The following is a 13,819-nucleotide window of genomic DNA, read 5'->3' as shown; positions in this document are numbered from 1 at the left end:
GTATATATAAAAAAAGTGACGCAATGCATTGTGTGAATGCACCAATAAGGAGTTTGATTTAATCCGTGACTAGTTATATAGCTTCTTTTCACACACAGCTTTATGAATCTTCTCCTCTCATCCTGCTCAACAAGGGTTGTTTCTCATCGGATTTTTGTTTTTCACATCCGTGATTTTGGCTTATGGACACGTACAGGTTGGTTTTCCCTTCCTAGCTTCATTGATTTTTCACAGATGCCTTACTGAAACATTCTTTTCAATGAGCCTTTACATACTTAAGATTTTTTTTTTTTTCACTGATCCAATTTTGTCAGTGACATAAATAGTGACCACTGAAAAAAAGTGAGATAAAGCCCACTGAAAAGCATGGTTTTCGATTGTTCACTGATGCCTTACTGAACCAATCTATATGTGTCCGTAAGCCAAAATGGTTGAGTGAAAAATCACTGATGTGAAAAAAATAAACTCTAATATTTTATTGGGTTTTTCAAGGGTTACAACTTAAGGTACAAGAGACACACACACTTATTTCATGTAACTTTATTACCGCAAGGATGGTGCAGAAAGTAAAAAAAAAAAAAATCATTATGCATTGTGGTAGTGGAAGAGGGATCATGGAAGGCGTAGGAAGCCATACAGAGGTCAATAAAAGACAATAGGGCATATATCAAGCCGCCTAAGAGTAAGAATGTGCTTAGTTGTCCCTAGCAACCTATGACTGCTCCCCTTTAAAATATGAGGACTGGTAAAATGAAAGCTGCGCTGTAATTGGTTGCCATGGGCAACTAAGCACATTCTTGCTCTTAGGCAGCTTGATAAATCTGCCCTCATGTCAAACTCTGGATGAATCGTCCATCCTTGGTTGCCAAGTAACTAGAAATAGTTTGTCATTAACCAGAAAATAAAGTCTATTGGTTACCATGATCCACATCAATTTAGCACAGACCGAATTAAGCAGTCCAGTTGGCTTTTTCCATGAGGTAGTGCTAGCTATTTTTGCGTTATGAGAAGGAAGAACACCCTTCTTGATGAGTGAGATATCCATACTTTCTCATTTAGCAGAGCTTAGCTGGAAGAGAGTAGCAAATTGTGGTAATGTAATATCACATATAACCCTCCCTCCGCAGCTCCTAAGCATAACAGAGAATATGAGGGGTTTGCAAAAGCTATACAAACTGGAACAAAATACCAATGCAGCAGTGCCTTATAGTTAGCTTCTACAAGGGACATTTAGAGACTCTAGAAGTATTCTCTGCCATATCTTGCCATTAACTTAGTGAGTATGATTTGTTTGGCTCTCTCCAAAAACCAACATATAGCTCAGTTTCCCAGGAATGCTAATAATATGAGAAGATATGGCCCTTTTGAGCAGCGTGTAAGCAGAGGCCTTCAAAAGGAGTATAAAGAAAAAAATTGGGGAAGTTATTTTTAAGGCTTTTAAAGGTGTATTCCCACAAAGACAAGATTCTTAAAAATACTCAGGATTACAAAATAGCACGTTCTTTAATTCACTATTAACAAAAATACAGCATTTCACAGATATAATACCAACCTGATACATCAGGACGGATAATAATAATAATAATTCTTTTATTTATATAGCGCACACAGATTACGCAGCGCTGCACAAAGCATGTCAAATCGATAGTCCTGATGTATACAATTTTATCTGCCCCTGGATCCAACTGTAAATCAGAAGTCTAGCTTTGGGCAGGACAGATTGTTCTCCTGTCTTACGCTGCAGTGAGCCGCTCTTACACAGACCGACTTCCTAGCAACAGTGTGATGACAGTAAATCTACAAAAATCTACAAGCTACTTGCAGATAAGGTCTTTCTCCAGAGAAGGTTGGCAAAGCAGAGCTGACAGTGTATGTTATGGCTCAGAAAGCAGAACTGAGAATGTCATTGTGTGTTATATGCATCTCATGGATCTCATTATCTCTCATCTCTCCTTTTTCTGTTTGTCAGATACTTATGAATCTTCAGAAACTAAATGAAAGTGTATATAGACCATTGCCCCGATAATCTAACCACATTGTCACCACATCGCATCTCACAGCACAAGAGGGATCATGAAGTGTCTGCTTAGAGAGTGATAGAAGCTAAAACAGCAATAAAACTGAGAATCGTAAGGGGTTAAAAATTCTTTGTGTACAGGCATGGCCAAAAGTTTTGAGAATGATACATTGTTAATTTTTTACAAAGTCTACTGCATCAGGTTTTATAATGGCAATTTTCATATACTCCAGAATGTTATAAAAAGTGGTCAACTTAACAGCAATTAATTGCAAAGGCAATATTTGCCTAGAAAATGAACTTTTTTCAGCAAAACCCATTTCAACTTCATTGCAGGCCTGCCTTAAAAGGAGCAGCTAACATCATCACCACTGGACACTTTAAAAGGAGGCTGGTGCTTGGCATCATTGTTTCTCTTCTGTTAACCACGTGCAGTCATCATTGCACTGCACAAAACTGGCCTAACCGGGAAGAGTATTGCAGCTAGAAAGATTGCACCTCAGTAAACAATCTATTGCATCAAGGAATTCAGGTGTGAGTGTGAGACAGAGACTCTTGGAGAAAGGCTTGTCAAGGAGGGCAGCAAAGAAGCCTCTTCTCTCCAGAAAAAAACATCAGGGGCAAACCGATATTCTGAAAAAGGTACAGGGAGTAGACTGCTGAGGACTAGGGTAAAGTCATTTTCTCTGATGAATCCCCTTTCCGATTGTTTGGAACATCTGAAAAACAGCTTGTTCGGAGAAGACAAGGTGAGCAATACCACCAGTCTTGTCTCATGCCAACTGTAAAGCATTCTGCAACCATTCATGTGTGGGGTTGCTTCTCAGCCAAGGGAATTGGCTCTCTCTCAGTCTTGCCTAAAAACACATCCATGAATAAAGAATGGTACTAGAATGTCCTCCAAGACTTCTTCCAACCATCCAAGAGCAGTTTGGTGATCAACAATGCCATTTCCAGCATGATGGAGCACCTTGCTATAAAGCAAAGGTGATAACTAAATGGCTCGGGGAACAAAACATAGAGATTTTGGGTCCATGGCTTGGAAACGGCTTAGATCTTAATCCCATTGAGAACTTGTGGTCAATCATCAAGAGACGGGTGAACAAACAAAAACTAACAAATTGTGACAAAAGCAAGGATTGGTTGTGCAAGAATGGACTGCTATCAGTCAGGATTTGGTCCAGAAGTTTGAGAGCATGCCAGGGAGAATTGCAGAGGTCCTGAAGAAGAAGGGTCAACACTGCAAATACTGACTTGCTGCATTAACTCATTCTAACTGTCAATAAAAGCTTTTGTTACTCATAATATGATTGCACTTGTATTTCTGTATGTGATAAAAACATCTGACAAACACACATAAAAGCCAGAGGGCAACAGATCATGTGAAAATATAATATTTGTGTCATTTTTAAAACTTATGACCATGACTGTAAACATCACTAGGGAATTAAAATTTGCGAATTTTCTTTTAATGGATAAACCCCTTGAAGGAAGAGATGGAATTGTTTAAATTGGAATGCCTTCGTAGTCGGGCATTGCATATGCAGTCCTGCATATTCACAATATTCACTGTCGCCTATTCATTATAATCCCTTGTCCAACCACCACCAAAATGGCGGGTCTGCAGTCCTAGGATAAACCTGGGGTTGCCAAATAGTTGGGATGCATGAGTGTGGCGGGACTGCAAAAAAACCCCACTATTTTTAACCCGATCCCATAACGCCATAGTAGGAGAAAGGAGTGGACACATGATTGAAGGACGGTCCTTGGGATATAACCACATTAATACATACAGGGGGAATATGGGGAAAGGAATTTTATTCAAGGAAACCCAATGTGGTACGGCTGCTTGTCTATGCAGTATTACTAGGGCCGGCGGCACACGTGGCGTTTTGAGCCCGTTTTTACGCAGTCCATTAAACTCATGCATTTGACCGGTTTTTATCAATTGTCTTAATTAAAATGACTCAAAAACGCAAGCGTATTTTAACGGACTGCGTAAAAACGGCCCAAAAACGGGTTCAAAACTCCTCGGGTGCCGCCGGCCTAAGGGTGTTGATATTGAAGCATAATAATATCGGTATATTCAGAACCCAAAGTCCTCCAAAGAGTGGATGCTTAAATCCTACTTTATTTAGAAGCCCATTTGAATTTATTAGTATCTCTTTGGAAGGATTGCAAGCATAGTGGGGACGGGTTAATAGGTGCAGTTTGGAAATATAAGTCTCTGAGAGCGCATTCACAGGATGCGTCACGTCACATTTTCTGATGCGTTTTTGACGCATTCCAAAGGCTTATGCTTGTTATGGTTCTCTTCCATCTTGGTTTTTTCCTGGTGGAGCGTGGTCCTGCTCTGGTTAATAATATTTTTTAATTACGTATATTAAAAGTTATGTTTTGTATGGCCTGTTTTCACCCTTCTTCTGATTTTAGCCCTAGTCTACAATAAACAGCTATAACAGTTATTAACCCCTACGGGACACAGCATCTTTTGGCCTAAAGGACGCGGCCCCATTTTTCAAATCTGGCCTGTGTCACTATAAGTGGTTATAGCTTTGGAACGCTGTGAGATATCCAGGGGATTTTGAGATTGTTTTCTCGTGACACATTGTACTTCAAATTAGTTTAAAAATTTGGATGAAATCTTTTGCGTTTAGTTATGAAAAAAAACAAAATTTGGCAAAAATGTTGAAAAATTCTTTATTTTCAACGTTCTAAATTCTCTACTTTTGATTCAGAAAGTCATAGCACCCAAATAAATTCATAACTTACATTTCCCAAATGTCTGCTTTATGTTGGCATGGTTTTTTCAGATTCCACATATTTTACTAGAATGTTATGAAGCTCAGAATTTGGGAGCCATTTTTCACATTTTTTGTAAAATCGCCAAAACCTGTATTTAGATGGACCTGCACAGTTTCTAATTGACACTGAGAGGCCTAAATAATAGCGAGACTCGTAAATTACCCCATTGTGGAAACTACACCCCTCAACGTATGAAAAACCACTTTTAAGAAGTTTGTTAACCCTTTACGTGTTTTATAGGGGTTAAAACAAAATGGAGGTGGAGTCTGCAAATTGTAATATTTTTTCACAATACACTCATTTTGGGTGGAAAATTAAACATTTGTAATGGATAAAATGAAAAAAGGCTCCACAAAGTTTGATACGCAATTTCTCCCGAGTACACCGATACCCTACATGTGGTGGTAACCTGCTGTATGGGCGCACGGCCGGGCATAGAAGGGAAGGAGGCGCCATCCGGAGCAGATTTGCTGTCACATTGTACAGGCTATAATTTTTTTCTTTTTTTTAATGAGGACCTATAGGGGCTTATTTCTTTTGCCACATGAGATGCACTTTTCTAATACATAATTTTGGGGCATCTATAGCTAATTGGTGAGATTTAATTAACTCTTTGTTGGTGGAGGAAATGAAAATCATCAATTTTTAGGAAAATTTTTATGTGTTTTTTTTTTTGGCCGTTAACCATACCATGAAAATAGTATATTATTTTTATTCTATGGGTCGCCACGTTTATGAAAATACTTCATTTATATATATTTTTTTATTTTTTCCCATTTTTACTGAATAAAAAGTAATTTGGCAAAATTGTTGTTAATTTTAGCATCACCGACTTACATATGCATAACTTTTTTATTTTTCACCTCAAAAATCTGTTTAAGGGCTTATTTTTTGCAAGAATGATAGCTCTTTTTAGTGGTCTTATTTTAGATTGCGTAACTTTTTAAAATCACTTTTTTAGAGCATTTTTAAAGGGCATTAATAAAAAATCATCTTTATCAGAGAGAGTTTTTTTAGGTTGTTTTTTACGGGGTTCACTTTGCGGATCTAATAACGATTCTGTTTTATTATACAGATTGTTACGGACGCAGGGATACCAAATATGTGGGGGTTTTGTGTATTTTATTCAATTGTACTGAATAAAAACTAATTTGGAGAAAATCTTATTCATTTTAGCATCACCATCTTTTTATATGCATAACTTTTTTATTTTTTGGTAGATAAATCTTGTTAGGGGCTTATTTTTTGCGAGAACAGTTGTTCTTTTTAGTGGGCTTATTTTGGAGTGCATAACATTTTTTAAATCACTTTTTAGAGCATTTTTTATAGGGTATTAATTAAAAATTATCTTTTTTCGGAACGTTTTTTGCGTTTTTTTCCTCCGGCGTTTACCGTGCGGGTCCAGTAACAATTCTGTTTTATTATGCAGATTGTTACGGACGCGGCAATACCAAATATGCGGGGTTTTTTTGTGTTTTTATGTTTTTTATACTTTATTAAGTTTTTTTATGGGAAAGTGACATTTTAGGGGCTTATATTTTTATGTATTAATTTTTTATTTATTATAATGTGTAGTGTTAACTGTTTTTGCATATTTTTACTTATACATACTTGAACTTAAACCAGTGATGCTCTGATCACTGGTTTAAGTTCAATACACTGCTCTACAATACTATTTTATTGTAGAGCAGTGTAAACTGTCTGAGCAAGCTTGCGCATGCTCAGACAGTTTACAGCCAGACCCGGAAGGGGTCTGGCTGCCATGGAGACCGGGCAGCTCCGGGGCACATGCCAGTCCTCGGAGCTGCCCGGCAGAGGATCGGATCCCCCGGTAAGCGGCACGGGGGATCCGATCCACAGCGCTTACACCCTTACACGCCGCGGTCATGTTTGACCGCGGCGTGTAAGGGGTTAACACCCGCGATCGGAGCCGGCTCCGATCGCGGGTGTTAGCGCAGGCTGTCAGCTGTACTAGACAGCTGACAGCCGCTGCTTCTGGTACCGGCTCCGTTCGTGAGCCGGTGCCAGAAGCAGGACGTTATAGAACGTCCCCGTGCGCTAAGCATCTAGCCCCGGGGACGTACTATAACGTCCTGGTGCGCCTAGGGGTTAAAGGTGTCTGCATTTAAAGGAAACCTACCACTTGAAGTGGCAGGTTTCCGATGGCAATACCGGGCACCAGCTCAGGGTGAGCTGGTGCCGGAGCTTATTTTAGTTAGTGTTTTAAACCGCGGTATCGCGGTTTAAAACACTTTTTAAACTTTATAGCCGGCGCAGGCAGGTATGCGCTCGGCGCTTACCATGCGCGCGGCTCTCATTCACTTCCTATGTACCGCGGTTTAAAACACTAACTAAAATAAGTTCCGGCACCAGCTCACCCTGAGCTGGTGCCCGGTATTGCCATCGGAAACCTGCCACTTCAAGTGGTAGGTTTCCTTTAAGCTTTATTGTTAATCCTGGTTCTTATGACAACCCAACATTTTTAAAATCCAATTGTCACAGAGACAAAAATTTGTCTGGGGTTACAATTATAAAATATACTGTTCCGATTTAAATACAAATTCAACTTAAGAACAAACCTAGTCTGTATACTTGTCTGTTTCTTACATAGTACGTGTATTAATTTGTTCTATTCTTTCAGATGACCTGTTTTCTGCATGCCACTGTCATGGTGCAGCCTATGTTTAACCTTGATCATGTGCATAACTGTTATTTTAATAAATGTATTTTTAAAATGTTTATTGTTATTTTTAAAAAATATATATTCAAGTTGCTGGCTGTATTTATAAATATGGATTTTGTGTGTGTATGTATATTGTAACAAAATAAAAGGGAACACTCAAATAACACATTGTAGATCTGAATGAATGAAATATTCTCATTGAATACATTGCTCTGTACAAAGTTGAATGTGCTGACAACAAAATCACAAAAAATCATCAATGGAAATCTATGGAGGTTGAGATTTGGAGTCACCTACAAAATTTAAGCTGTAAAAACACACTATAGGTTGATCCAACTTTTATGTAATGACCGTAACACAAGAGAAAATAAAGCTTTGTGTGGCCTCCACTGCCTGTATGACCTCCCTACAGCGCCTTGGCATGCTCCTGATGAGGTTGCGGATGGTCTCCTGAAGGATCTCCTCCAAAACCATTGCCTAAAACATCCGCCAACTCCTAAGATATTGCCCTCCTTCGGCCCCCTCCATGTCTCCTGGTGTACTGGCCGGTCTCCTGGTAATGCCTCCAGCCATTGGACACTACGCTGACAGACACAGCAAACCTTCTTGCCACAACTCGCATTGATGTACCATCCTGGATAAGCTGCACTACCTGAGCCACTTGTGTGGGCTGCCGAGCCATTGTACGGAGATTATACAGGCACACAACACGGCGCCTCATTTTGTCTTGTTTTAAGGAGATTTCATCAAAGTTGGATCAGCCTGTGTGTTTTTCCACATTAATTTTGTGTGCGACTCCAAATCCAGGGCTCCAATGGTTAATAAATTTGATTGACATTGATTTTTTGGGGGGGATTTTGTTGTCAGCACATTCAACTTTGTACAAAACATAGTATATAATGAGAAGATTTCAGATATAGGATTTGTTATTTCAGTATTAGCTATTTTGTTAAATTTATTACTTGCCTCCTTTTTCAGTTATCAAAATTGTTTATTAATATACAAGGAAAAAAGAAACAAGCCAGCTAATAATACTGTAAATAGCCTAATATTTTTATTCATTTTTAATACTTGTCCTCATAAAAACCATGGTGGAGTTTGAAGGCAAAACTACTATTGGCAGAAGCACTGCATTCAATTCCATTTCCCTGTTTGAGATAGCAGCAATGTGTTCACGCTGAAAGACACCACAAATCGGTTCTAAGGATTTTGGAAGGATAATGAGAAATCAATAAATAAAGTGCAGCATTGTGTATTAGAATTGTCACTGATAAGAGCATAGAAGAAGACATTATAGCATATCCATCATCTTTGTATCCTCTTCCCCGATCTGCTCCATGAAGTTGATGTGATCCATACTTGTAGTTAGATGACACTGAGGAATTTCCTGTATGTAGAGAAAGAAAAAAAATAAAGGAAAATGGCACCACCGAAGTTTGTTTGCAAAATTAGACCCCATTAATAAGATACCTGTACTCAGAACACACAACCGGTGTTATTGAGAACCTTCCAAATAAACCACTGGTGATGTAGCTAGGGAATGCTTTATTCATAATCACCCAATATATTCATTGGGAGCAATGTTGCACACTTGCAGGTCTTTTGCAAAATGACCTGCTCCATTTTTCAATTCTTTCTCCTCACACAAGATATATCAAACCAGACCCTGTGTTTTGCATTGTGTACATGTAGGACAACGGGTGCTCGTTACCGATTGCAAGCTGTGATTAATATTTCCAGGGGGAGTTGGGCCTTATACTACTCAATTCCTTCACTCCCCCCCCCAGCCTCAGCTTAATAAGCCAAATGGAGCTAGCTAGTGTTACCCAACACGGCAGGTGTCCAAGGCTTCAAAAGATCTCTGTTGCCGCATCGTCTCTAAAGGCTTCAGCTCCAAGACAGGACAGGAGACCTGTCATAAAAACTCTTAAACCAATACAGTGATTAGGGACAGTTTTGGAGTTCTGGTCCATCTCAGCCTAAAGGCAACTACATTTTTGGATTTCTTATTTTCAGGAAATCAAGGTGGCCCAATCCCCGAGGCTCTAGCATCCTTGTGTCCAGAGATATAAATATCTCTGGATAGGACAATAGCAAATGGGTCAGGTTTGGCATCAATGCCATTCACCCGGATCCAATGCTACCAGAACCATGACCCTACGAATTCCCCTTGAGAAGCTATGACTTCTCCAGTGTCCGGAACGTAATACCAGGTAGGAAGGATCCATGACCCCTCCTGGGGGTGACAGAGGTGTGCCTGCACCCGATATAATAAGACACCTCTAAGGCCACATCGTCTTTGTCTGGGAACCTATTATACCATCAAGTGCAGTGGAAGATCTTAAGGTGTGGACTATCAGGTTCCATTAGGCCCACACACAAGGTAACTAACTTAATGAACTGCTGATACTTGTAGTGCTACCTTTGTATTTTTTACTCTGCTTAACTGTATTTATCTCTTTTGTATGTATTGTCTTGTTTAGTCTGCCCTTAAGACAATTAAACATAAAACTTTACCTGTGTTGCTTTTTTATCTCAATCCACAAATCCCATGTCCATGTCTCGCTTCTATACATGCTACCGGGATGGTCACTCAACCTATATAATCCCGTTACAGCCCAGGCTTATATTAAAGGACAACTGGTGGCAGCTCTGGGTTGATCAGATTCGGTTTCACTGAGGCTAATGAAAGGGGTCTTATAGCCATTCAGGGCTATAATTTATTGTGCCATATCCGGAAGTTGTGTGGACAACTTTAAATCACTTCCTGTGCCTCTCAGAACCTGTACGTTCTTTGAGTGTCTATAAAAGGATAACTAAGTGACCATGCGTACCCTTCAGGGGTCTGAAACATCACGGTTTCCTTCACACATGTGTTTCACTGGAAACACATATGTAATAGGGCTGAGCTCCTCCCCTTATTGCACTATATATTCAATGGTGGGATGTACCATTAGGCTGGGTCCTTGCAATCCCTGTTTTAATGTTATTCAACATTGCATTTTACAGACACCAAGTAAACACTAGATTGAAGGCTCACTATGTCAGTTTAAAAGAGGTTGCAAGGACCCAGCCTAATGATACATCAAACACTGAATATATATAGCAATAAGAAAAAGAAAGTACATTCCATTCTGTGGTTTGTACATATTCAGCAATACCGGTTTTTTCTTTGCATGCCACTTGGTGTCTTCATCTCTGACCAGCTTGTTAATACAGTGGCAGATATGAGCACCTTTTTGCATTTTATCCCTGTGAAGAGTAAAAACGAAACGCGTCAGGGACATTGGCGTTATTTGGGGGGCATGCTTCAGTCCAACAGGGACAGCTGTGGACTGCCCTTGTAAGGGCGGGAGTCAAAGGGGACAATTTAGGGACAGATTATCAGTTTCCCTTTGGAACTCCTGACACCCAGCCCGTGGGTGCGTTTTACGTCTGAACTACGGTAAAAGTATCTTTTTCTTGATTATCCTTACCTGGATGTAGCAACTATATTTATGTGGAGCACTTCTGCATTGAGGTATTTGTGTTACATAATATGACATTAAAATACAAATGTGTGTCACATGTCTAAAGTTTTTTGGATTAAAAGTTATATTTTATTAATTATACTCACTCCCTTCTCGTGCTACTATATTTGATTGATTGTGAGTTGGTTCAACACATTCCACAGAATGGAAAAGTCATGTGTGAAGTCTTGAGCAGTAACCACTTGAATCAGTTGCTTGTAGAATAACTTTTACTAGCAATAACCAGAAGTAATTGTTTTCTGTATTACCGTCAGTCTCTTTGTCAGTGAGATTTTGGAGCACACTCTACATTTCACAGAGCTTGTAATAATCAGCGAGCCTTGGGTATTTATTATTGAGTAATAAGCTGTGACAATGGAGCCGGGATTCCGGGGTAACCAGTGTCAGACTGGGGTATGGGGCTTGCCAGAGGTGGCAATATTGCAGGCCTTCCCTTTATCCCTAAAATCCCCATGTAGGATTTATCATCATCAATGGGATCCAATACTCTATAATATTTGTGAATCATATAAGACATAAACCTAAACCATAGTGTCCATAATACCCCCCCCCCAGTGTCTTTAGCAAGGAAGGAGACTGGGCTGCCATTTATTCCCCCTACTGTTTAATCTCTCTATAGACCCCCCTTATTAGACTTTTATACAAAGAACCCACCATAGAGGGTAAAAAGTTAGGCATAGTAGAAATTCGAGTCTCAGCTCTTATTATTCTTTTCCAATCCCTTGCTAACGTTAGTGTGCAACCTAGATATACTGAAGCGGTTCGCAGCCTTGTCAAGTTTCACAATAAACTCAGACAAACCAGATGCTCTAATGCCTAAAGCAGTGATTTTCAACCTTTTTTGAGCCGCGGCACACTTTTTATACTTAGAAAATCCTGGGGCACACCAACAACCAAAATAGCACAAAATGACACTAAAACAGTCATAAAAGGCACCCCTTTACTAATTAAAAGGCCCTAGAGGCCTCCCTTTACTAATAAAAAAAAAAAAGACCCTAGCTTCCTTCCCTATACAAATAATAACCTTATATACTTACCCTTGATGTCTTCTTCCGCGTACCTTCACTCCTAATGGCGATCTGCCCACCTTCTGTAGCTCCTGCACCGCGCGCCTCTGGTCACGTGACTTACGCGACCTGACGTCAGGTCACGTCAGTCACGTGACATGGGCCGTGCGGTGCAGGAGCTACAGAAGATGTCCGGATCGCCAACGCGGGGCTTGTAGGTAAGTATGGGGGCAGAAACATGGGGGCGCGGCGGCAGCGCTACACAGGGGCACCATAGTTCGGGGAACTTTCCCCGTGGCACACTCAACCATGTGTCGCAGCACACTAGTGTGCCGCAGCACACAGGTTGAAAATCACTGGCCTAAAGGACCCTAGGTACCCACATGGTGAACAAATATTCCAATCAATATCACCTACTTAAAATTTCAAACTTTTACTCTGAACTGTGTAAACAAAATATATCACCCCATACATAACAATGTTAACCGACACTATACAACGCTAGAAGGGTTTTATCATATGATAATACTGTTTACATTCCAGTTCTTACCCAATGACCTTAAACCCTTACTTGATAAAAGATAAATATACTATATAGATCATTAATTTGATAAAAGAATATGGTCACCAATCTGGGTACTAACCCAAACAAACGGTGCTGGTTAATGTGGCAGTGTTACTACATAATGTTAGCAACTGGATACAGCACACTTTGGTCCTTACACACCACAAGTTAGATTTTGCAAAACCTTACTACCTCTCTTAAATATTACACTCTAACTGTGGTGGCTAATAGAGGATTAGTTCTCCCCGAACCATTCTAACCCCTTTTCCCTTGTTTAGTCCCCCCCATTGTTGATTTAATAACAGAATCTCATTTATATTATTCCCCCAATGCTACAGAATCTCTCTAATGTTTAAGACTATATAAAGTCTTTAAAAAAAAAAGAAAAGCAGATACTAGTCTCCCAGAAGCTTATTAGAGCCCTTCATAGAAGCTATACTTACAACCTGGTTTTAGAAATAAAACTGCAGAAATAAAAGTTTACATGTGTAACAAACATACCTGTTGGCTAAAACACTGTGTTCTCGGAGTTCCATAGCCTGATTGAAATGATATGTTTTGTCCCATTGTTGCAGAAAATCTCTGAGATTCTGTGTGTGTTCGGACTCTTAATTTAAATGCTTCAAGTTCACTTTTGAAAGCTTCAAAATACCCTTGTTCCTCTGCCTAGAGATAGAAAATATGAATTATGCATTTATTATTTAATGCACTAAGTACATTAACTTCAAATAAAACTCTGCCTTTTATGATCAGGTTGTACTTAGGTACATGATTCTGTCCTGGATAATTTCTTAATATGCTTTCATAGCAGTCTGAGCTATTAGCTAGATCCAAATCCCCTTCATAGAAATGCATTTCAAAGATACAATGCTGTATACCTGCAACCACCACTAGAGGGAATACAGGAGCTAATACATAAAGAATGCAATAAGCAGTACACTCCCTCTATTGGCAACTGTAGGTAGACAACATTGTGAAATGTTTAGCTTCCCAAAGGGAGCAAACAGGCAACATATATTTCTATAGCTCTATGCAGACTAATATATGTCACTACCTTCCAAACTGTAACTCCCATTTGTTCAAGTGAAAAGGTAAAAATACTTTGACCACACAGAAAATTGTGTTGACATTATAAACGATTTGAAGAATCTTCACCAACATATTTCTTAAAGCAGTATTGTCCCATTTGTTTGTTACGGGTAAAGGAGGACC

At 39.5% G+C, this 13,819-nt stretch overlaps 1 protein-coding gene across 1 annotated transcript in view; it reads right to left on the bottom strand.

The window, feature by feature from the left end:
* Positions 1–8,537: 8,537 nt before the first annotated feature.
* Positions 8,538–13,819, bottom strand: part of CDC37L1 (cell division cycle 37 like 1, HSP90 cochaperone) — a 9,793-nt gene continuing 4,511 nt past the window's right edge. Inside the window, exons 6-7 of the mRNA XM_072151866.1 lie at positions 13,109–13,273; positions 8,538–8,892 (exon numbers count right to left, since the gene is read on the bottom strand). Coding sequence (XP_072007967.1) covers positions 8,797–8,892; positions 13,109–13,273 — 261 coding nt within the window. The 3' untranslated portion in view covers positions 8,538–8,796. The remainder of the gene's footprint in view (positions 8,893–13,108; positions 13,274–13,819) is intronic.

This window comes from Engystomops pustulosus, chromosome 1 (genome assembly GCF_040894005.1).
Source record: "Engystomops pustulosus chromosome 1, aEngPut4.maternal, whole genome shotgun sequence".
In the NCBI taxonomy this organism is placed as follows: domain Eukaryota; kingdom Metazoa; phylum Chordata; class Amphibia; order Anura; family Leptodactylidae; genus Engystomops; species Engystomops pustulosus.
Note: the sequence above shows the minus strand (reverse complement) of the source record. Positions and strands in the feature narration are given on the sequence as shown.